The sequence below is a fragment of the Falco naumanni genome, chromosome Z, assembly GCF_017639655.2.
Source record: "Falco naumanni isolate bFalNau1 chromosome Z, bFalNau1.pat, whole genome shotgun sequence".
In the NCBI taxonomy this organism is placed as follows: domain Eukaryota; kingdom Metazoa; phylum Chordata; class Aves; order Falconiformes; family Falconidae; genus Falco; species Falco naumanni.
In genome coordinates, this window is record NC_054080.1 from 55,519,388 (window position 1) to 55,545,225 (window position 25,838).

Below are 25,838 nucleotides of genomic sequence, written 5' to 3' on the forward strand. Positions count from 1 at the left end.
ATTACTACCTCTGGAAATTCTTCTTTGCAAGCTTGATATTGTGAAGTTTTAATTACATGATTAAATAGATGCCATCTAAGACTGCTTGAAAATATAGCCAAAGTCTGAAGAATACATTCATGAGCTGAATATGCTTAAAGCAATTTGCATAAATAACAGAACAAATCCCTAAAGGATTTCTTGCATTTTGCATTTATTCTCCCTTTCAAAGCCCAGGACAGTAATTTAACTACTCCTTCCTGAAGTCAAAAAGACATTGTATTTTTTTTTATTGGCCAGAATGCAAACCCATTAGCCACAAGGCTGAGATAGCCAACATTCTTTTACCATTTCACAGTAAGAAAAAGCTGTACCAGAGGAAATCCAATCGCCAATTAAAAGGCAATGATCTCATACTAGAGGAAAAGGGTATGGCATACAGTGAAGAGATCAGCTGCTAATTCCAGCCCTATAAACTCTTGCAAGCACAAAGCACATATGGGCAACCATCAACGATTACCTGTACAACATGCCAATGCCTGTGTCCTAGTAAAGTGCTTAAACCCTGAGAATCTAAACTGCCATCTGAAAATGGGCCTCTCTCCCTGGTAGGCTTATGTTCAGAGTGTGCTGAAGCATTTCTGGGACTCTGAGCCTGGGTTGCATCTCCACAGTTCAAATATAAGCGATCTTCTCCTTGAAGGAGGACTTGTTCCTGGTTACTCTACATTAAAAACAAAACAAAACAACAAAAAAACCCAAAAGCAACCTTGAACTCCATGTACAGAAAACAAAGGAAAACACACAATCAATATATTAACAGGTTCTATGTAAACAACATGAACAGTAAGTGTTAAGGCAGTTCTCAGGTTTTTTATCACTACGTACTCGTAGGTTTTATGTTACAATATTGCATAGCAATATATTCAAAGTACTATATTAAAGGCTCTATGATAAAAAAGGAAGACCAGCCTAATGGCTGCAAAGCAGACTTTAAAACCTGTTAAGAGAGTAACTCAAGGTCACCTGAAAACTGAAAATATGCTTTAAAATAAGGATATATTTATCAAACAAAAATCTTACCATGCAAGGATTAACAGTGAGTGCACTCTTGATGAAATGAAACTGCAGAATACCAAACTGGTGAGCTTCATTATTTGCATCTCTTTCAGGCTTCACGTTTGAAGAACTCCCATCAATAACCCACAGATGATACCCTTCTGATCCCCAGGTCTGAATGTAAAAGAATAACAATAATGAAAACCCAAACCCAAACACTATAGTTTTTGAGAAAACAAGAACTACAGAAACTTACTGTAACTAATTTTATGATAGACATGAACCTGGCAAAAAAACACACAGTTTGGTATTCTTAAAAAAAAAAATCATTGTAGGAATCGTAAGTAACCCACAGCAGTAAAGTCCACAAGGAGTGGTAAGAACCTAGATTAAATTCTTTTCTTTTTTTACATAAAATATGTTGATTAAATGAAAAGTAACTATGTAAGACATCCACATAAGTAATGAAGACTGTTTAGCTTGCAGCTGAAAGCAAATAACAAAAAATCCACAAACAGAATCCGGTATGAAAAAATGCCCGATCCCCAGAATTACATTGGTTGTTCATTAAATTTAATGGTATCAGAATTTCAATCTTTGGGTTTTTTTAAAAGGTACATTGTACTGTCCTTGCAAATATATGCTGCATGTTTAAAATTGTCTATCTTCATAGCACCTAAGCTACACATAAATAAAATCTAATGTTTTAGAAGTATTGTACAAAATTCATCATGGTTTGTAAAAGAGGCCTTTAAAAATGTGGGTTTTTTCATGTACTAGCAGGATTTCATCTTAGTTAGCCTGTATTAAAACAACAGCAGTTAAGACTCTCTTGAATTCATATTTTGAGTTGAGATACTTAACAGCCAAAGGTAAGCTAGCCATTTTAGGGAAACAAATACATTTACAATTAGTGTTGTTCTGTGCCTCATTGTACTCTGAAATACACCATCAGACTAAAAAAACCCAAAAGATTAAGGAAAACCATTCATTCTTAATATTAAAATCAAGTCCAAGAAAAGGCATGTCATGCACACTACATGATCAGGCATATACACAAAAAAAGAGTATTTAAAAAATCATCAGTTGTCCCTTTTACCTCTTCCTTCAATACAACATTGGTGTATTGAATCTTACTCTTAAGTAAGTAAGGCATCTTACTGTTTAAAATTAAGCTAAAGAAAACTTTTCAGAAAACTGAAAATCTGTTTTACTAAGACTAATTAAAAATATTAACAGCCATCCTATTACAGTATTTTTACATTCGTATTTACCATAGAACTGATCTTTAGAGGGTCCTTTTTGGAACCATCAGACTGATACCTTAAAAACAGAACAGAAAAATTTGAGTGTGGAAATAACTTCATCAAAATAAGAAATCATCTTCTTATCTTTGTACTGTCATAGGGCTCTATATTGAAACTATAAAGCCTGTTTGATCCATGACGCTGCATAAAAGGCCATAGAATTGTCAGATGTCTAGAATAAACTGTTTGAATTGTGCTTTCTGGATGTTAGCACTTTTTCAGCAAATATATACTGGCACTGAGGAAATTTTAATATTTGCCTGCTTTTAGGGTGCTTTGCTTTTACAGCCAAAAAGACCAATACAAAAAGAAAATAATACATTTTCATTTATATTCAAAAGTTCCCCTCCCAAATATTATTCAATGATTCCAATATCTAAGGAATTATAATTTAAAAGATGTAAAAAAAGCTAATTTGGTGAATTAGTTTTCAATTACATGATTTTAACTAGAAAAATAAAGGTTTCCAATAAAGCATTTCACAATTTCATTAAAGATACTCACGCAAAATCACCTCCTAAAGTACAGATAAGCTGAGCACCAAAAACACTCCACAATGACAAGCCTCCACATTCCCAGGTCACCATCACAACACAGCTATCAGGTGACCATCGCATTAGTTTAACAGGTCCTGTTTTATTCCAGATATCTGTTTAAAAACAGACAATAACATACCATGTAAAAAACATTAAATGTCCTCCAACTGCTTTCACCATAAGAGTAGAAACAAAAATACATGGAAATAAACATTTGATTTTTCAATTAACTCTTTTGCTACATTCATCAAACTGACATTGGCAACATGAACAAGCAAATGAATGCATGTTTTCTTTCCAATACATGTTTGGTTTCATATGAAACTAAGTATATACAAGAAAGGCGAGAAATATACTGCGCATATATAAACAACCATAGAACTGCAATTCTGGTAACACAATTTTTAGACAAAAGAAGACTTTATATCCATCCTTGAAACCTCTTCCTTTGGCACTTAGCACAACTGTAAAACTCTGTTGTTCACAGATTGGATTTTTTTGTTGAAACCTAGTAGGCACACAGATTTTCAGTTCAGGACACAATTCGCCCGCTTTGTATGTTCCTCACTCTCAGGTCCACAATACTCATCATTACTACATGAAAAATTCCACTGAGCTTCTGTTCACTGCAGCTCAGGCAGGGTCCTGGATTACTCATTTTTTTTGATAATAATAATCAACCTACATGTCAGTTGTTTCAAGTTAATTCATACCTCTATTATTTCATTAACAGTTTGACAATAATCTCTCATTTTCTCAGGTGAGTAACAGTAAAGTGGTCTCAAGACTACTTGTGGGAACTACTAAAATCTGCATCATTTAAAAAGGAACAACCAGAAGCAGCAAGTCTGTAAACTGCTAACTCAGATTCAGTTTTAGTAAAAAACAAAAAAAAAAAAACACAAACAAAAAAACCCCAAAACAACCCACAAACCACAAACAAAAAAAAACCCAAAACAACCCACAAACCACAAACAAAAAAAACCCAAAACAACCCTACACCTGCACATATGAAACACATCCAAAAGCCAGTTAAAAGCAAACAGCTTAAAGAACAAATGCGCAAAAGTAAATTACTACAAACATGCAAGAGTAAATACTAATCCCATCAGTGATAAAGCAAACAACAAATAGTTGTTAACTAGCCAAGGATAAAAATATTCTTTAATACCCTAAAAATACCTGGAAAATTCTAGTAATAAAAGTAGCTCACCAGGATACTGTTTTGGTGTCAGCTCCAATTTATGAGAAAACTGCATGGCGCCAGTGGTGGTATCTATTGTATAAACCTGCACAGAGCCGCTGGAAGAGATTACACATGCTTTAAGACTATAGACCATTTGGATTTCTCATCAATTTCAAGCGGTCAATATAATCTGCTTTTTTCTCACCAATACCAAATTTATCTAGAACAGAAACATTGTGTCAAGTAACACTCAAAGAACTTTAGGAAACAAATTTGTAAGATACTTTCCAGAAGGTAGTGGAGGACCCAAAACACTGGCCCTTGCAAAACCAATGCACTAAGACTATTTCATTCTCTGATAAACACATGTGTACACACACAACCACAAATATCTATGGCTTCCAACCGCAAGACAATCCAAGAGGGAAGTCAGTATTCACTCAGTGCTGATCAGAAGTGTACTAATGCATACCAAGATCAATGAATTATAGTCACTATTCCTATTTCAGAGGCAAACACCAACACACTGCATTGTTGCTACTACTGAGAGTACTTTTTCTTAGGAAGACAGTTCAAGACTAAACTACCCAGATCTTCTGAAATGCTATAAAAAAGAAATACATAAAATGCAATTTAAAAAAAAAAAAAAACAACAAAACAAGCAGCTGCACTCTAGACCAGCTGAAGTAGTTTTATACAGAACTTCTTGAAGGAGCAGTAAGCAAAACACCAGAACTAAAGTACTTTTGTAACATTTAGTTTATGAATACCCAATTACGCAAACAGGCAACATTTTTCCTGACCAAATCAATGCTTCACAGAGCATTTTCTCAGTTGGGGATGAAGTGCTGATTCTTGTCCAATATTATTACAACTAACTGCTTAGAACTGACTTTATAGTCCTGCTTTGAAATTAACCGGGACAGCTACACTTTCCAATCCTTGCTACTGGTCCAGCCAGCATCAATTTCAACAGCAGTTCAAGCAGGCAATCGTTTCTTTCGTCATTGCTCCCAACTTCTTGACAGTAGATTATATAATCTCTAGGAAGACTGATCACTTTCATCTTTATAGCTCTGGCAGCACAACTTGTAAGAAGAAACTAGTACTTAAGCTTTGTAATTAAACCACTCTCATCCCCCGCCTCCCGTGGTTGTCCCCTGCATTGAACCAGCCTTACAAAACTTACTTGGCACATCCAAATGCCATTAGCCTGTATTTGTTATTTACTGCCACACAAGTTCCATCAATCACATCTTGTGCCCAGACACCGTGGAGCTGCTGTAAAGAAAGGAATTCACAGAGGTTTTAGCTAAACAGTGCTTTTATTCATGACAGTCAGCTTCTACCCACGTGCTACCCATGTATGCCGATTACAGATCTGCCAGCTGACCTTCATCACCTCAAGAAATTTCTATTGCAAATGTCAAGATTAACTGACATGGCACAGATAAACAAAATCCAGTATATGTAAAACTGGTTTCATTGTTCTTAACAGAAATTACAGAAAGATGCCAGTATGTAAGGAAACTGTTTATCAGAGCTTTGAATAATCAAAGCAAGTCAACACCTATAAGGCAAAGATACACCTGATACTCCATTTTAAAAAAAAAACACCAGCAGCAGATGGTACTAAGGACGAACAGAAAACACAAAACAAGAAAACAAATCCCCATCTGCAACAGCTGAAATCACAAATATCCTAAATGTGTGAAGTTAGGGACAGACTACACAAATTCTTCCGGGTTTTCTATAATCAAAATAAGGATATTTAATCACAAAATATATTTGAGTTTGTAGGGTGAATTACAGGTAAGAAAAGACTGAACTAGGAAACAATTCCTTTAAAACAGATTGTGAAGTATGCTTGTCACTATGAGAAGAGTTAGACTTGATTATGGCTAAAAGCTAGAAATAGCACCTATGATACTTTGCCATAGGAGAAACCAATTCTTATCACCCCACATATAACAGGAAGTCTGTCACAGAGACAGTAAGAAGACCGCAGATGTATAATGATATTTTGTAGCAAAAAGCAAATATTAAATATACTATCAACTATGGTCTCCCATAAGCAGGTACTAGCCCTAAACCAATCTAGTTTAAATTATGGTATGAAAGTTATCTCTTAAGCAGTTGCAAACTTTTAAATTTTTTTGCAGCTGAATGTTATTTGAAGTAGAAAGCTAACTGAAATGCAGAGACCAAGGGAAACACATTTATTTTAGGGTGCATGCTAGAAATACTAAAGGAAATATACCTCAGCAGTGAATTTGCTTGACATTGGTGTTATGAAACCAACTCTGCCATCATTGAAAACAACAGCAAAACCATCAAGCGTGGCACAGTATTCCATATCTCTGACATAAACATCTTCAAAGCCCAAAAGTGAACCTGCTGAGAAATATCACCAACTTAAAATATGTGAACACAGTGATACTGCAAGCCAGCAGTCATCTGTTTACTTATTGCTTCACAGAGAAACCCAATTTAAACAGGCTATTTTGTTCACATTTACAAAAGGCACATTTTTCTCATCTTTGCTTCAGAACAGAAATAACATTTTATATTAGGCAGTATTTTGCCAATAGTTAACTATCATAAGCAATACAAAACCCCCAAAACCTACCTCGAGAAGACTGGAGGTCCACAGAAAATGGAACTGTACACAGGTTGATGGCTTTCCTTCCATTGGTCATACCATCCCAGTGAATGAGATGGAGAAATCCATCAGCAGTAGCCACAAGTAGATCCTCTATCGTGGACTGCAAACTAACAAATGTATTCGTCATTCTCTAAAAAATGGCATCTCAAATCAAACTCACAAAAGGATCAATTACTGTAACAAACACCATACTACCACCTCTTATATCAGCAACCATGTTGAGAAGTTACATCAAATAAGTTATGAACTAAGTCCCTAAATCCTCTAGAAGGTATCAAACTGACAAAATATGGTGTATCTTTATTTTTCTCCAGCAATAAGGTCCATATTGTGTGAGTAACTGTTCAACTGGTGTATGAATTGCTGAAGATAATTTTAATACTTTTGACTAAACATAAGACATTGCTGCCAACAGTCAGGTTATTCATCTATCCTAGAAAATAACCAATATTGCCTAGGCTGCAAATAATCCACAATACTATGTAACATGTGGTCTAAGTTCATTGATGAAGCAGAAACTAGACTTTTCCTAAATCCTTCCCCAAACATCTCAAAAATTCTGAAAACTATTGTTAATCTATTTGTATGCGATAACAACCTGCAGTTTCCCAGGAAAGCTTTCTTCGTACACAGTGTATTTCTTCCAACATCCATTTTTTCCTGTGGGGCCTCTTCCCAAACTGTACTTTTCCACCCCATCCCAATGCTACACATTTTCATCAACTTTTCACACACACTTATTTAGCATGTTCAAAGCTTACTTATAGGGAAGGCAATCACCACAAAAAAAGGAAGAGGTGAACAAAAGGTTTTTCCAGGACAGATAGGGACCCTCTGCAGGCAGCTGGAGAAATGCTGAAATGTTGCGTACAGTTTTGCTCTTATGCACCTATGTCTCCATGAAATCGCTAATCGATACTTTGAGCCAAAGGACAAACACATTTATAGTAACGTAACGTAATACTGAATGTACATGTGCTATATACCTCTATATGGCAAAAATGTTAGTATAGCCAAGCACAGAAAGAAAGAATTCTCAAACAGCAATTTACTTTTTCACCTCTTTACTTACTGTTAGTAACTGTTAGTTCTTACTACTAATAAGTCTAAAAACTTATTAGAAAGGCTTTTTTCCATCCAGTTTCCCCTTCACTTTTCAACTAGTAACCACTATATGCAGAAAAATTCTTAAGACATGACTAGTGAGCATACCTTGTGATAGAGGCTTGCAAGTCCAGCACTTTCTTCATTTCTAGGTTTAATGAAGGAGCACACTGTTCTTCCTTATAATGTGGGGTTCCTTTTAGATGTGGGCCTCCTCTAAAATAAAAGAGAAATACTACAACTGAAACAAGATGACCCTCTAAAGAGCTAAGTGTTACTTACATTGCCAGGTTTTTCCCCCCCCCTATATACACCAGACACTCATGCGCAACCTGCCACAAGCAATACTTAATATCTAAGACATAATTTTAGTGCAAAAACTTTAGTCTGTCTTATCATCCTACACACCTATAAAGACTATGTAAACAAAATAAGACAATGAATACAGAATGAACATTAAAATAACTGTGTAGCCCACCTTAATAATCCTAAAATAAGTGATATCTATTAATGCAAATTCTGAATCAATAAAATGGTATTCAACAGTTTCCATTAATTAAATGTGTTGAATTTTTATGTATCTCCAACTCATTCTTTTTCAAGTTACATTACAGACCCTACAGACTGTAAAACATTCATGTTTCTTCAGTTACTTTTGCCAGATCAATATTTATACTACTAACTCAGCATGCATAACCCAACAGGTAGACATTTATTACAGCAATTCCTAAGAATATACCTCCCTATAACAAATTAAGAGTAAACCTAAGACCTGTTACAAAGCGATAACTAAGCACTGATTCTCTTCCTTTAAACAGACCATTACACAGTATCAACTTCTAGATGTTGAAAGCTTTCAGGTTTTATTTTCTTCATTTTAATTTTCACATTTCATTCTCTAAATGCAGTTATTTTAAAGCTCAATACAGTATCAATAAAATATTCCTTATTTGTCTGGGTTACCAGATGTGCCACACATTTCATTAACTTTTCTTTTTTAAAATGAAAACTGACCTACAATCCTAAGTATTGTAACATGCCATCCAGCTCATCCATGTCATGAGCATTATGCTAGTAAACAAAGCAAACTATGCATGAAACAGGCATTGCAGACAAGTTAAGAGTTTAGTATAACTTAGAAACAAAGAGATACATACACAAATCTACTAATCTTTACCTGGATTTTAACTGACAAAAGCCTTCTTCTATTTTATACCAGGGTAGCCAATGCAACTGCCCAAGACATGGCAAAAACCCAAGCAGCTGCAGTTTTAGGTAAGCTTGACACCACAGGGATGCCTCAATCTCTTTCCTGCCTTGGTTATCACAGTCAATATCAAATGCCTTAATTCTGTTACCATTTTAGAGCTAAACACAAAATTCCTACTGTTATTGTTTGATGGATACTACACCTTTTCTTACACAGCAAGGACAAAGATACATGCTAGCTAAGGTAAGGCCAAGGCAACCTCTGACATTCTGGAATTAGCAGACCAAAGTAGTAACATCTTTTCAGAACAAACCCACGGTGACCATGAAGGATTATAGCAGAAAATGAGAAAAATTACTGTAAGGTTGGTTAGTTAGTTAATCTACCACCCACAAATGGTAACTTGTACAAACATTACATTACTAAAATGTTTGTATTTCAAAAAAATACAGCTGACTTGGGGAAAAAACGGCCCTTCATGTAACGTAGCTATCCTGGACCGACAGGAGGTCTGAAACAAGTTAAAAAGAAAGTGTGGCTAGTTAATACTAGCATTATGGCCTTGTGGGTTCTTTTAAACAGTAAATGAGACTGCATTTCTTGAAGTTCATGAAGCAAAATCCCCCTAATCTGGCCTGCTGTCTTTTAGAGTCAGGGATTTCACAGATGAAAAAATATAACAGAGGATTAATTCCTTCAGATCTCTAAGTCGCTATCTGCAATGCAACATCCTGGGGGTTGGAGACACTCTTAACAAAACCCCAGGTATTTTGTTGTACATATTACGTACATAACACCATACAATATGCCTGTTGTAACTGACTGAGGTACATAACCAAATATAAACAGTGTTTCTGCATAGCACAAAATACAAAGCCAGAATGGAAAAAATAAGGTTTAAAAGACAACTTTTGCTAGTAGAGAAATTTCAAATCTCCATGTGGGCAAGCTTCTTTTTCTTTAAATACCTCTATTAAAAATAGTTTACAAGAATATTTAAGTAGTTTCAGTTTCATGAGCTAGTTTCATCTGCAGAGCATACCTTCTTCCATTGAAGTACTATCATCATGACTGACACTCCAATTGTCAGTATTTTAATGCATTGCCTGTGATTATGTCAAATTCATCGATTCAAAAGAAACCCTTACTATGGGTGCAAAGGGGCAAAATCCAAGCACACTTGCGTTCATATAGTCCACATCTGCATGAGTCAGCCATACTAGTTAAGTTATTTTGACCTTTACACGAAGAATGTGCACTGCTGACGGAAGCAGGAAAGAATGTTTGCTCTGGGTTGCCACATCAGCACCTGCTTGTAGCCAAACTTTTAAGTAACTCACTTTTGCACAAGAATTGAGAGGAACACATTCCAGTGACCAACCAGCAGCATGCCGAAACAAATATAACTTCACTTCTGTTTGCACAGCCATCTGTTAATGTAACTAAACCTGTGAATAAAACCTCTTAACACTCAGAACTAAGAAAAATCTCCCACTACATCTGCAATCCAAGAAAACCCCAAACATGTAAAGATTAGGAATGCCGTCTGTTCTTTTAAACATAGAATATAAGGTTTATCGGGAAGTTTCACATCTTGAAGACTAAGGTGTATTTTTTAAACTAACAGGTTCATTGTCTGTTCACAATTTAGCATGTCATCAGTGATACGCTTGTTCACAGAAAACTGAGCACTATTTGGTGTAACAAAATGTCTTTCAGATGTTGAAAGCCTACACAACTGTATCTCATGGATCACCTTCTAAATAATGGTAAAGAGGAATGGTAAATATAAGTCTACCTTAATAGCTTGCCCTGTGTCCAAACTCCAATTCTCTCAGCTTTCCCCACAATAACCTTCTCCTGCTTCAGTTCTAACCTGACTTCCTCAAAATGAAAGAAGAGCCTATAAGTAAGTGAATTGCTAAAATTCCTAGTATGGAGTCATAATTCCTTTGTATTCATTCGATCCCCTAACAGGGGAAGAACTGGCTCTGCAAGTAGCACTGATTCTGTTAGAAGAAAAACCTGTAAGCTCAAATCATGATGCAAGATGCAACAATGAGAAAATGGAGAATTGTATTTAATTCCCCCCCAGCCTCTTCAAAACCCCACAACAAGAAATCTTAAGCATCCTAAGTTCAAGAAGGAGGCAGCACCATGCAAAAGCATAGTGACCTAGCCTCCCCTGGTCTGTGAGGAAGAATTTCATTGAGTTTGTTATCTGGTGTGGGGTAGGCTCAGGGAGGAAACAGGACACCAGCCAGCAAATTTTTCTAGCAGCACAGTGCTGCACTTTGTCCTCCACTACATGCACAGTGGTTAAGTGATACACCACGATCCATGGGCAAAACTTCTTCAGAAACATCATTACCAGACATAGTCACTGCTAGCAGAAGCAACTAAGAAATACTTAAGAAGTTAATTACAGCAAAATCTGAAAGGATGTACTTAAGGACTTTATTTGCAATTAAGATACATAACATGTTATCTTTTTTAGTCTGTTCTATGTATTTCAAAATCATGTTCAGTTTTACAAAATAATGTTCACTGTTTTCTGCTTATTACTGGAGAATTCTATTCCAGAGGTAGAAATAGCATTAGATTAGGATTTAAGTTTCGACCTTACTATCTGGGGTAATCATAATAATACATGTAGATGTTATGACTGGATAATAGTTTAGAAAAGTTCAGAGATGCTCCTACAGTCAATAAATATTATGCTTCCAAAAAGAAAAGAGTGTGGCTATTGGCAGATACTACATTAATTAAAAAACAAAGAAACAATGAACAAGTCAGTAGCATCCCTTGCCCCTAGTCAAATCACAGCTGCTTAGGAAGTAATGGAGATATTTTACTGAAAAAACTCTTGTTCACTAAGTATCTTTTGAACAAATAACTGACATAAACAGTATCAAATATTTTTATACTACTTCAGGGCTATGATATTCTGAATCATTGCTGCTAAAATGGTTTCTTCAGTAGTACTTCTTGGAAAAGAGAAAAAGAATCCAATGCCTTGATATTTCAACTATTAAGAGCATTATACATGTGAGAAAAAAAGGGCAAAATGTTTCTAAATTAATCTACACTACCAAAAAGTCTGAGTTGCTCTCCTTGATGGCACAAAAAGCAAAACACTGAGAGCAGCCATTATTGTTGCATTAGCACAACTATGCAATGTTTATTAACTGTTTTTTAATTGGTTCATGCGAAGACTTCAGTTAGCCAGTTGTCTGTAGAGCTAAGGACTTAATTTTTTTTATACCTGATTCAAAAAGCTTGCATCATCATCTCTGAACATGTGATTCTTCACTAACAATTGACTGTCCACCATTCTTTTTAGGAGTGGTTCTTAAACAAGTAAAACAAGTTACACTATGAGCTTTGATTTCTGTATGTCTAGAGTCTTCTCACCCATAAACCTGCATCTCTTCACCATCCAGTGTAGGCAGCCACCAGCTGAAGGTGAAATTTACCCAGCTGGATCCACAGCTATATGCACACAGATTGGCAAGAGTGGGACAAAGGAAGATTTAAAGAAAGTCCACAGGAACTATAAAGAATGAATAAGGGTTTAGAAAAGTAATTCTTAGTACAGCCTTTTTAACCCAAGTCAGTAGTAACAGGTTTCCATGGCTTGAGAAGAGAAATAATTAGCTAGCATATTAATCAACTATTCATGTAAAAATGCTAAATGGTTTACCAAATCATTATTGCAGTTGTAAAGATTTCTTGACGACATTTTAAGCCTCCTGAACCACATCAAGGTCTAGCAAGTACCATAATGGTTAACAAAAATTATACAAGTAATCTAGTTTTAAAAATAAATTTTCCAACCAATACTAAAAACAACTTATGGGGAAAACCACACTGTTAAAGGTTTAGCACAAGCTTAATTCCAAATAAAAATTATTTAGTAAGTTAATTAACTGTACACCTCATCAGTTACCCTTGTAGAGTTTAAAGTTCAAAACCTTTGTACACACTAATCTTAAATCTCCTGAACCAGGAAAAAAAATCCCCACTGATTAGGTAATTTATGGCACCTATAAAACATCTCACTACAGAAAAGGAAAAAGCTTTGAAAAGTGCCAGAAAGAGTAGGACACGACTACAGACATATAAGCAACAATGCTGTATTGTAAACCAGGATATTAACACCAGCTTGTTCACATGCCCATATTGGTTAGAATATTAACACTAGGTTTGTTCACCTGCCCATATTGGTCAGAAAGCAACTTATTTTTAAAGCATTTTCAGGTACATAAAACTCTACAGCACTGAGGTTGCATTCTAAATTTACACGACATTCACATCACTTCCCCCCATTCCCCACATGCAGGCTCCACTTGAGGATATGATGAAATCTTGAGGCAGAAGAATCTCCCAATTACCATGTTTAGTTTATTAGCCATGTAAAGTTTTTTAGGTTTTGTCTTTTTTAAAAGCAAAAATACCCTCAGTGTTATGTCACCACATGTTGTCTCTTCAAGTGGCAAATCTTAAGTGACTCTCCTTGCCAAACTTCTAAGGAGAAATAAGTAACACTTCAGTACAGGGAAGCCTCTGCTGCATCTCATCACTGTGAAACAAAGGAATATCTGTAAAATTCCTTTGGAAACTCCATGAAAAGATATTACCATACCTTGCCACAGCTTACAAAGGTACAAATTAGCCTGTATGCACTGCCACTTTTCTTAAGTGTATCACAGATGGAGATTAATTTTATTTGCTTTGCCATACATATGTTTTCTTCATGTTTCTTCTTGTAACGGCTTTGGTAATATGGTAGTAAAATCAGACTGAACTAATTGAAGCAGGACTTTGTATTTGTGCTCACTGGAGGAAAGTATCCCAGAATGTGGGCTAATGGCCAATACTGATTCTCTTCCAAGTCTTCTCTGAACTGCAGCAAAGCTTCTAAGAGCTGGAATGAAGCTGCAGACTATTGTGGCTCAATTTAAAAACAAAACAAAACCACACAATTACTGCCTTTTCCCCTGTTTTTAGTCTAAGAAGTTAAGCAGGATACTTTAGGTTTTCATTGCGTATGAATGTCTGTTCACTCCAAGAACAAACTAGAATTCGTAGCCAAATATCAACAGAGCCAAAAATATTTCCTTCAATAGAACAACTACACTTCATAACATTCCTAAAATCTTACAATTTGACAAAAAACTATCAACTCTGGAAAAGTTTTAAAAAGCTTCCTTGTTTTTTAAATATAAGTATAAATACTCAAAATTCGTAACAGAATGCTGCACTTATGGCATCAGCACTCGCTTTATCACATTAACCGAATAATAGATTTTACATAAAATGTGCATAAAGCTGAACAGGTCAGTTCTTTATTTAACTGATTAAACCTCTGAAGGTATAAAATAGCTAGCATTTAAAAAGCATTCCCCCCTCAACCATCTTAAAGTTCTTCATATATTCTCAATTTTGTAAGAGCTATGCCCTCAATTTTTGATAGAACAAACTTAAAAAGGTTTTGTGGGCTCCAGGAACAAATGCTGATAACCTTGAATTCCAGCACTTCCACTAAAACATTTAATTTCAGAATATAAAGACCATTACAATAGGCTGATATGAAAAGGAGGAAGTCATGCCAAAAGGGCATTTTCAAACAGGAAACCAATTTTCCTAGACTCTTGATTCTGTCCAGTTTTAAACAAACAATAGCATGGGGCAAGGAGAGTTCACTCAACCTTACTTTCCAAAATCTGGTCATTTCATTCTACTAGAAGATAAGGGAAGCAGAGACTCTTGCATTCAAACACAATGACAGATTAGCATCAACTCACACTTTGATTCTTCTACCAGAACTAAAGATTGCTATAGAAGAGACTTGACCCTTAAAAAAACCACAAAAATCATACTGCGATTAGATATACTCTACGTGTATTGCGCTATAAACAGGAAAAATGTTTCTATTCCCCAGGCAGGTTTGGTTTTTGTTTTATCTTCGTGCATTTCATTCAAGCTGTACCAGCAGAAAAATTTTGCAAGTGTAATTACAGTTTACACAATAACTTTATGCTAGAATAGTTCTGTGAACAGATCAAATACAGGCAAGCTCTTCTGGATCATCTTGCTCAACAGCCATATATAGTAACAACTCCGTGTAATGAACAGCTATGAAGTGGAAGGACTGTACTTTTTCTCCACAAACATACCTCTCCCATATGGACAAATGAGGAGTGGTTTTTATTTTCAGCAACTTTTTTTGATCCTTTTCTTCAAATCAAGGCTAAACCACTATCAAGCAAATTTTAAAGAAGTTACTTAAAAAATGCCAATACCAAATAAAACTGTAATTTCACTGCAGCTACCAGTGTCCCCATCTGGAAGACTGCAAAAGTAACTAAAGTCAAGAAAGTGGCGGTCTATCATATACCTTATCACCTGCTTTTCTGATGTTCCTTTTTTACTTACGGTAAAATATATAATTTCATTCAAATGAGAACTGAGCTGACAAGAGAATTTAAACACAAACTTTCTTAATCTTCTCACTTGTATGGAATCAAACCTAGCAAGTGCAACTTCAGGGTACTGACTAAACCAGAAAATCTTGCACCAGGATTTTGGTGCAGCTAAGGATGTTACTGGTGTGTCCTTCCAGTGCACAACCACCTCATTATGTTAACTTATGCTGCCTAAGAACTCTGTTCAAGCTGAAGTTGTATTAAGAGTTTTACTTTATTTTGTAGTCACTATACTGAAATTTTATGTTTCTGTCACATTTGGTCATTATTATGTAAGACAGGATACAGAGAACAGGCTTTGCTCCTCTTATAAAAAGTTAGTAGATATGGACAGTTTAAGATTAAGAACTAAGTCATAATTTTACAGAGTAGATTAAGACTAAACTTTCAGAAGCACTGACAGAAGTGTGCTCATTAGCTAAAAAAACCCAACCAAACAAAAAAAAACCCTACACACACACACAAACCAAATAACACAACTGATGAAACTGATGATGTTCTACAAGACCTCTTAACTTTCGGACATGTTGTGGATGTGTCCAAAGAGAAGAACAGTAGACAAAAAAAAAACTTTACCTCAAAATATGCAAAGTGTGGAGACCTACATTTGAAACTGGTGTCCATCCATTTCACTTGTTTCCAGCAGCTGTCCTATCACACAACTAATGCAAGGACAGCATTACATCTTTGTACTCTGCAAAAGGGCCAAGGGGTCCAGGAAGGCTGGACATTCTTCAAAAAGGAGATCTGAACAGAGAGCTTTGGCTGGAACTCAGGGGAAAAAGGAGTTTGCCACCTTTGGAAGAAGGGGCAGGCAACTCAGGAGGACTATAAGGATGTCGTGAGGTTATGCAGGGAAAAGATTAGAAAGGTGAAAGCCCAGCTAGAACTCAAGCTGGCCACTGCCAAAAAATATACATCAGAAGCAAAAGAAGGGCCAAGGATAATCTCCATCCTTTATTGGATGTGGTGGGTAACATGGCCACAAAGGATGAGGAAAAGGCTGAGATACTTAATGCTTTCTTTGCCTCAGCCTTTAATAGTAAAGACCAGTTACCCTCAGAGTATTCAGCCCTCATGAGCTGGAAAACAGGGACGGGGAGCAAAATGAAGTCCCCACAGTCCAGGAGGAAACAGTGACTTGTTGCTCCATTTACACAGAGTATATGGGGCTAGATGGGATCTATCCAGGGATACGGAGGGAACGGGCAGAGGAGCTTACCAAGCCACTCTCCATCATTTATCAACAGTCCTGGAAAACTGGAGAGGTCCCAGAAGGCTGGAGGTTACCCAATGTAACACCCATCTGCAAGAAAGGCAAGAAGGATCCAGGGAACTACAGGCCTGTCAGCCTGACCTTTGTGCCAGGGAAGGTTAGGGAGCACATCATCCTGGGTGCCATCACGTGGCATGTGCAGCACAACTGGGGGATTGGGCCCAGCCAGCATGGGTTTAGGAAAGGCAGGTCCTGCTTGACAAACCTGATCTGCTTCTATGACAAGATGACCCACCTAGCAGATGAGGGAAAGGCTGTGGATGTTGTCTACCTGGACCTTAGTAAAGCCTTTGACACCATCTCCCACAGCATCCTCCTGGGGAAACTGGTTGCTCATGGCCTGGATGGATGCACTCTGCGCTGTGTAAGAAGCTGGCTGGACAGATGAGACCCAAGAGTGGTGGTGAATGGAGTCACATCCAGCTGGTGGCTGGTCACAAGTGGTGTTCCCCAGGGCTCAGTGCTGGGGCCAGTCCTGTTTAGTATCTTCATTGACAATCTGAAATGAGGGGGTTAAGTGTGACCCCAGTAAGTTTGCAGATGACACCAAGTTGTGGGGGAGTGTTGATCTGCTTGATGGTAGGGTAGGAAGGCTCTGCAGAGGGATCTGGACATGCCGGACCGGTGGGCCGAGGCCAGCTGGATGAGGTTCAAGAAGGCTCCGTGCCGGGTCCTGCAGCTGGGTCACACCAGCCCCACACAGCGCTACAGGCTGGGGCAGAGCGGCTGGAAAGGGCCTGGTGGGAAAGGGCCTGGGGGTGCTGGTCGGCAGCCGGCTGGGCATGAGCCAGCAGGGTGCCCAGGTGGCCAAGGAGGCCAGCAGCACCCTGGCTGGTGTCAGAAGCAGTGTGGCCAGCAGGGCAAGGGAAGGGACTGTCCCCCTGCACTGGGCACTGGTGAGGCTGCACCTCGAACCCTGTGTTCAGGTTTGGGCCCCTCACTGCAGGAGGGACGTAGAGGGGCTGCAGCGTGTCCAGGGAAGGGCAAGGGGCTGGGGAAGGGCAGGAGCAGCTGAGGGAACTGGGGTTGTTTAGCCTGGAGAGGAGGAGGCTCAGGGGAGACCTTACTGCTGTCTACAACTGCCTGAAAGGAGGTTGTAGTCAGGTGGGAGTAGGCCTCTTCTCCCAGATTACAAGCTATACAACAGGAAGAAATGGCCTCGAATTGTGCCAGGTAAAGTTTAGATCAGATATTTGGAAGAATTTCTTCACTAAAAGATGGTCAAGCATTGGAACAGGCTGCCCAGGGAGGTTGTGGAATCGCCATCCCTGACGGTGTTTAAAAAAAAACCCCACATAAATGTGGTGCTTATGGCCATGACTTAGCAGTTTTGGTATTACTTGGCAGTCCTGGGTTAATGGTTGGACTCTATGATCTCAAAGGTCTTTTCCAACCTAAATGATTCTATGACTCTATGAGAAATAATCACCTTCCCACTCACTTTGTCTGTCATAGGTAAATGACCACATAAGACAGAGCTAGACAAGCTGTAATTAACATTTGCATGAGAATTAAAACATTGCAACCAATTGCTTTATCATGAACTATCATATGAATATCGCTGAGCAGTCACTCTGTGTTTTTGAGCTTCCCACTGCTGCTAGTCAGTGCTACTTCATGATTACCATCTTCTAACGCCAGCCTTTATTATATGCCAACATGCAAGCTAAGCTACTGGAATGCAGGGGAGGGGATAGGGAGAGGTGAAGAAGGTAGACAGGCAGGTTTAGTTTCCCAATTGAGTCAACAACCCAACCTTACTTAAGGCACACCTGCATAGTCACTGCTGCCAACACAGAGGAAGGAGCCAGGGAACACAGTGTCACAGTGCTAGAACACAGTAAGATGCCCCTTTCCAAGAACAAGGCCAGTGAGATATAAGGCCTTTCACTGATTTTTCATGGCTTCAGAATCAACAAAATTAATTGGGCATTTTTCAGACCAGTTGCAATGAAATCCAGCCACTTCAGAGAAATGTCTTTGGAAAATGACCAGAAGTCAGAAGAAAGTTAAAAGTTTCAATTCTGGGCCTTTAGTTTGCCTGTTTATTCATTTTTGGTTGAGGTGTTTTTTCTTTGGCTTTTTTTTAGTATTTAATCTACCAAGCAAATTAGTGAAACTACACAGGCTGTATCTGTACCAAAAAAAGTTTATCCCATTATAATAGCTTGCAGAATAATTTGATGTTAATCACAGCAGGCATAATTCACACACAAATGCTTCTGTTTTCCTTTTGCTCTAATATAACCAGAACAGTAGTAATTTTCTGTAGGTTTTCAAAATTAAGGGTTAAATAGAGACAGACTAGTAATCCCAGTAAATTCAGTGTAATCATTCATCTTCTTAAAGTTAAGCATATGCATTACTCTTAGCAGATTGTGAGTGACCCATCATAAACACTCTAGGGACAAACACTTCATCTTACTCATCCACAGATTTCAGCATTCTATCCTTTTGGGCTATACAAATATACCTTTAAATCCTGACCATTCAACACACAGCTAACAAAAAAAAAATAAAATCATAAACCACATGCTTTTAGGTTGACAACACAAATGAGTTACCATTGTTTTATAGAAAATTCAGACTGGTTAGTCACTGACTGTTCAACAGGTATTTTCAAACCTTCCTATATGTGCCACGTCTAAATGAACTTTCCAAAGCTTCTTTTTTAATTCTTACTGCATATTTTATATGTATTTCCATATATTTTCAGATTTTGCCAATAAAAAACCCAACGTTCCAAATAGAACAGGAAGAACATACAATAAACTACTGTTTATAGTCTTTTGCATTATGTACAATGCACATATTGCTGAAGATATACTATCCCTTTATCTATTTCAACAGGGTGCACTAACAGGTTTTCTGCTTACTTTTTTCCTGATGACAGTAAGTCAGACGTGAAAAGTCAGTTTGAAAAATGCTACTTGCATCTCAGAAAAAGGCAAGTAAAGTAATAACTTGTACACATTGGTCTTAAGCTTTTGGAAAATAGACAAGTTGCAACAGTAAAATCCACATAATTCCAGAGCTTTGAGGGCTAGGTAGATGAGCCAAAAGATGCATTATAGTAGTAAAACACACCAAATCTTCCACTCAATGAAGCAAGAATTCACTCTGAAATCATCTACTACCTGCCAAGTTATTTCTTCCTATATGCGCTTGTAAAAGAATAGAGATTTAAAATGTAAATGCTCGTGAGGACCTGATCTATTTTTCCTTAATGTTCACAGTTTAACAGTTACGGTTTTAAAAAAATCAAAATGTTTTCCTCTTATATGACCAACCAACTTTAATTCATTTTACAAATATGAAAAAAAATTAATTTTAATTTATCTAGCATTATCATAATGATGAACATATATAGAGAGATAAACAAAAAAAATCAGTTCCTAGCCAATAAGAAATCAAGAGTGTTTTATTATTTCTGTGGACAAATTTGATCCATCAATGACTACAGATTCTGTCTATCTAAACGCACAAGCAAACACATCCCTTGAGGTTTTAATTTATCCAAAATACTTCCCAATTCTGCCAAACCCAAAGTCAAGTAAGTCAATCACAAATACGTCCAACATATAGTCACATCTTAACACATACTCTGTCATTCACAATAAGGAAAATAAGACAATGACAACACACTGCATCTAAAATACTTGTGTATTCTTACTAAAAATTATTTGTGTACTTTCCATAATATTGCGAATTTATTTCCCATTTGTTTCAAAAATCTCTGAAGTCCACAGAATCATGGAATGGCCAGGGTTGGCTGCAGGGTTGGAGCAGGTTGCAAGGAATTGCACCAAGGCAGCTTTTGAATGTCTCCACAGGAGGAGACTCCACAGCCTCTCTGGGCAGCCTGTTCCAGTGCTCTGTCAGCCTCAAAGTAAACAAGTTCTTGCTCATGTTCAGATGGAACTTCTTGTGTTGCAGTTTGTGCCCACTGCCCTTTGCCCTGCCACTGGGCACTACTGACAAAAGCTAGCCCCACGCTCTTGACACTTCCATTTAAGATACTGTGGACACCAGTAAGATCCCCTCTCAGTCTTCCCTTCTCCATGCTAAACAGGCCCAGCTCTCCCAGCCTTTCCTCATAAGGGAGATGCTCCCGTCCCCTCATCTTTGCAGCCCTCCACTGGACCCTCTCCAGCAGCTCCCTGTCTCTCTTGAGCTGGGGAGCCCAGAACTGGACACCACACTCCAGATGCAGCATCACCAAGGCAGAGCAGAGGGAGAGGATGACCTCCCTCAACCTGCTGGCCACACTCCTAACACACCCCAGGATCCCACTGGCTGCCTTGGCCACCAGGGCACACTGCTGGCTCATGGGCAGCTTGCTGTCCACCAGCACTCCCAGGCCCTTCCCCGCAGCGCTGCCTTCCAGCAGGTCAGCCCCAGCCTGTGCTGGTGCGTGGGGTTGTTCCTCCCCAGGTGCAGGACCCTACACTTGCCTTTGCTGAACTTCATTACGTTGCCCTCCGCCCAATTCTCTAGCCTGTCCAGGTCCTGCTGAATGGCAGCCAGGTTATTATGGAGTTGAAGAGCTGAGAGGAATCTATTAAAAACTGCACCCTAGTAGTTCCAAAGAAACATGACTTGCTCAGCTGAGTTACTCAAAAGAGATTATTAAAGCCTGTATTGATCATGAATTCAACAGACTTCCTCAAATTGTAACACTAGACAATTTTAACCCTGCTGTTTAAGATGTTGACAGCTTGTAAGATGGACCTAAGGAATCTTACTAGCGCACCACAAACCAATTAGACCAACTTCTCTGAACTGACTCATTGGAATGATGCTTCACACTCAAGTTTTAAAACATACTTTGGAAGGAAATATTTTTTATCATGAAATCTGCCTAGGATTTGTCTAGCCATATTTTTTTCACGCTGTGGGGATGCAAAGAAAGTTTAACACACTTACTTGGGATACACTGGCTCATAAAGATACTTGTCTCTTGCTGAAGGGATTTCAAAAAATAAGATGTATCCATTTGCAGTCTGAAAGAGAAACACTGATAAGATAAATAGTCTATCTGCATGAGTAAAATCCATACAAACTCTTGCAATTTCTACATGTCTCATACATTGAACGTATCAAATTTCAGATATATTAAAAACTCATGCATTGAAATTCATTCTAAGTAAAATCGATACTAGCCTTTACAGCACACTGAACAGATCACTTAGTAGGTAGATAAATAGAAAAATCCAGCAGAAATTTTCCTCCGATTCATACAAATACGTAGTACCTGATCTGGTGTTAGATTTATAATCTAATTGACACCAACAAAGACAATTAACGCAGAAAGCATGTAGTAGAAGGTAGCAATCCTTCAGAACAAGACCTCCAGGTGTTTGAACACAAATGGACACTACAGAGTTCAAAGAAGCTGGGCACTGCCTCCCAATGTTGGTCATCCAGGTAGTTTTGAAAAAATCCTCATGCCACACACCTTTTCAAAACCTTCTGGTGTCTAAAAAAAAATTCTACAATTCAATTCCAATGCATATTCTGCCATTCTGGAAGACTGACTTCAAACTATAACACTACGCAGAGAACAAATATAAATCATTTAGTTATCAGATGTTCCAGTCATGACTAGAAGCTGATCCAGTGTTTTATAAGCACAGGAGAGGCAGATGACCAATAAGGTTAGCTGTTCCAAGAAGTATGATTTGTTTAAAGCACAAATTTATCCTTCAGACAAGTGCATTGTTGTGAAACAGGGTTTCCATCGAATAGTTTTAATATAGGCTGGGCATGTACCCAAAGAACTATTACAGGAGACAAGAAGCACTGGAATGAATGGTTATCAAGTTGCTTTGCAAGGCTGGATTCCTTTTCTTTGAATAAAGGCAGAAGTAACACTCCTGTTAGGTTAGTTTATCGGTTCACAATTGCCATGTTTTTCCCCAGTCATTTTGCTTTATCATGAAAGAAATTTGGCTTCCAAGTCCAAGAAACACGATTACCCTAATTCAAAGTGAGTATATGCAGGAATAAAATCGAACCACAGCGGTGAGCTTGAGATAGGCTGAAAGTAAATGGAAGCTTCTCTGTGTGCAGTAATATCATGTTCAGGTATTATGTGGTACAGAAACGTGCCCATTTCTAACATCTTTACAGGTTCTTTCCATTACATCATTAAATATTCAACCTGTAAGTTATCTTACGCTGGAAGGGAAAGTAAAACAATACTGTGAAGTATCTTTATACTGATATTAAGTACAAAGAGCCTTACTGAACACTATTCAAAGCACAGAGTTGCTATTGTTACAGGTTCATTTCTAAACAGAACCTCAAATTCCACAAAGAGCTGGATGAAATGCAGAAACATTCAACCTACACGTCCTGCAAATTGATCATATTCATTCACACAGGTTTCTACATTGCTTTAGAAATGTCGGTGCTGCAATGAAACTTACTGAAGTAACCATCACTGTCATCTGTTGCCTGATCATTCTCATCTTTGACAGTCAAAAGTATAAATATACAGTATGTTGCAAGGAGTTTCACGACATACTTTCTTGTATGCTATGATCTTTAGCAAAGCTCTGGCTTAGCTATGGGAATGCACACCGAAGAGCAGTCTATTTATACCAAAGCACTTCCTGTAGCAAGGGAAGGATATGCCTTGTATATTTCTCCATGTTGAAGCATCTTGACCCAAATCACGTTTAACCACTAGTATTAGCTACCTTAGGTGTATGTACTAATCCAAACAAGAAACAAAGTATTTCCCAGTAACACAGGAAAAATTACAAATGCAGCAATATGAGAGAAGAAACTACAAAATATCAAGGAAAGAAAGATCAGTTTAGAAAGGGTGCCAACAGTTTAGTAGTAGAAAGTATTAGTAGCAAAGGAAGTTAGAATTGCTAGGGGATGACGACAGTGTGAGAACTGCTTAAGTTTCACTGCATACTATTAAAGCTACCTGGAAGTATTTTATAAAGCCTTATATAGTAGACCAAAGTTTGCCTTCAGTACAAATAATAATTACCTCAAAGCACATGCTGCAAAGTGATTTATTTTCATAGATATGCTCTGAACACTCTGGCAGTCAGAAATATAAAACGCTGTATTATCACTGCTGTAGTGGTCATTAAATCCAGACTACACTCCCCATCATTATGTCATCCAAAAAAAAAGTGAATGTACCACTTAGCTTACAAGTCCATACTAAGCCTTTTGTTCACCTTCTTAACGTAATTTTATTATTACATAGAACTATTACACTCAAGAAACTCAAGAGCACAGGTAGTAACAGGTGAGAAACAAAATCACCTAACTCAGCTTTCAAACTAGTATTTTTAGCTATTGTACAGGACTTCAGTAATTAAACTGAAGTTAATTTAGTCCAACAAAACTAGTAGCACAAGCTATTCTTTTTAATTAAGAACTTGCTTTGCTATTGCTTCTTCATTTGTATTTGTTAATTTTCTTCTTAAGAAGTCAAAGAAGGGAGAAAATGTTTATTCTCTTGGAAAGAAGTTCACAGTTTTACTTTGGGGGTAAAAATATCATGCATCAGCAGGAACATCTTCTTCATTAAGCTCCCGGAATTGCCTTTCCACCCTGTCTCTCAGTAACAAAAATACCAGTATCTGTCTTTCAGTAGGACTCACTAACTGTTTCAAATTAAACTTCATATATATATTCCAAAAGCATATTAAAAAAAACCTGCAAAACAGAAGTGGTGATACAAATATGCTTGACTATATTATTTGTATATATACACTCAGGAGATCCAATGTAAGCATGAGAAACATGAAGAATATTAGGAATCTCATCACACTCATTATTTTATAAACCGTTTGACCATTTTAAACTTTAATTTGTAAAACCTAGGTTTACAAACAGACTTTATGGGCATTTAGATTCTGACATCATCTGCCAGAAAGAACACTATACATTTAGTTGCAGAAAAACTTGAAAGTACAGTAACTGAACTGGCAGAAACTAAAGCTAGTCTGACTGTCAGCTGACATACGAGGTTTCTTGAGCAAACAGATCCCAACATCACAGAAAAAAACCATAATATGCAAAGTAATTCAATGTAAGAATTTAAATCTCTTCTGAACTACTGCATAAATTACAGTACAATTAAAATATATTTGGATATTTTATGTGCGATTATATGCTGTATTATAAAACTGTAGAATTATTTTTTATTCATAATAAATGTTACAGAAGTCTCCCTTCTGTCTTTGCTGGTAATCATTAGCATTTGCTAACTGAAAATGTAAGCTGACACTAACAGAAATAGTTTATTGCATTGATTCCATGAGATTCTTTTAGGTGAATTAAACATTCCAAACCAGCTACTCAGAAAAGTCTAGCCCTGCATTACACACAAGAAAACAGGAGCACAGGAAGTTTAGCTGATGTAGAGTAATGATGATATTAGTAGAGACAGGAACTATTCCATAAACCATCTTGTATTTTCCACTAAGATAACAATATCTGATTGGTTTAAAAACTACAAAGCATCACAGGCATAATTTTAAGCACGAAGGAGAGTTTATATTAGGAGGTAAAGTCAGTATACCAATAAATACGGTAGTTGTTACCCAGTTTCCACATAATGAACTTCTGGTGGGGAAGTTTAATGATTTCATTCTTTTCTTCTGCACCTTCTCAGAAGAAAATGTAGAAAAAGAAAGTTACCCAACTCAAGGCCTCGTCCTAATGTAAAACCTGATCAAAAGTCACCAGGAGTGCCATCCCATATTCTGACTCCTACAAACTCTACTCACACCTCTGTTTGCGTCTACCTTGCACCTCAAATTTATATATGCTGGTGCTGAAATAGTCCACTTTACTGCTATGAGCACAGCATCAACTACAAAACAAGATTTTATTTCCATGTAAGGCAAGATCTCATCTTTACCTTTAAGCCTCTGAACAGAAGAGTCTATGTATCACCTATCACTGCCCATGTTTCTATGTTCTCAGTGCCCTGCGTTTTTTCTGAATCACCAAAAGATACTGCACCATAATAAAACTAGTTTCATCCACC

General features: G+C 37.5%; 1 protein-coding gene across 5 annotated transcripts in view; it reads right to left on the reverse strand.

Moving 5' to 3' along the window:
* The window catches only part of RIC1 (RIC1 homolog, RAB6A GEF complex partner 1), a 53,524-nt gene that overhangs the window by 15,580 nt on the left and 12,106 nt on the right, over window positions 1-25,838 (reverse strand). For 3 of the 5 annotated variants that reach the window (XR_005825712.1, XM_040580591.1, XM_040580595.1), the window contains 10 exons: window positions 21,737-21,813; window positions 7,945-8,052; window positions 6,697-6,839; window positions 6,328-6,464; window positions 5,257-5,348; window positions 4,095-4,183; window positions 2,850-2,994; window positions 2,313-2,361; window positions 1,063-1,212; window positions 500-703 (listed from right to left, as the gene is read on the reverse strand). Coding sequence is in view for 4 of the 5 variants with exons in the window: in XM_040580591.1 (XP_040436525.1) it covers window positions 500-703; window positions 1,063-1,212; window positions 2,313-2,361; window positions 2,850-2,994; window positions 4,095-4,183; window positions 5,257-5,348; window positions 6,328-6,464; window positions 6,697-6,839; window positions 7,945-8,052; window positions 21,737-21,813 (1,194 nt within the window). In the remaining variant the exon portion in view is untranslated. The remainder of the gene's footprint in view (window positions 1-499; window positions 704-1,062; window positions 1,213-2,312; window positions 2,362-2,849; window positions 2,995-4,094; window positions 4,184-5,256; window positions 5,349-6,327; window positions 6,465-6,696; window positions 6,840-7,944; window positions 8,053-21,736; window positions 21,814-25,838) is intronic. The other 2 variants (XM_040580593.1, XM_040580594.1) reach the window with 2 other exon arrangements.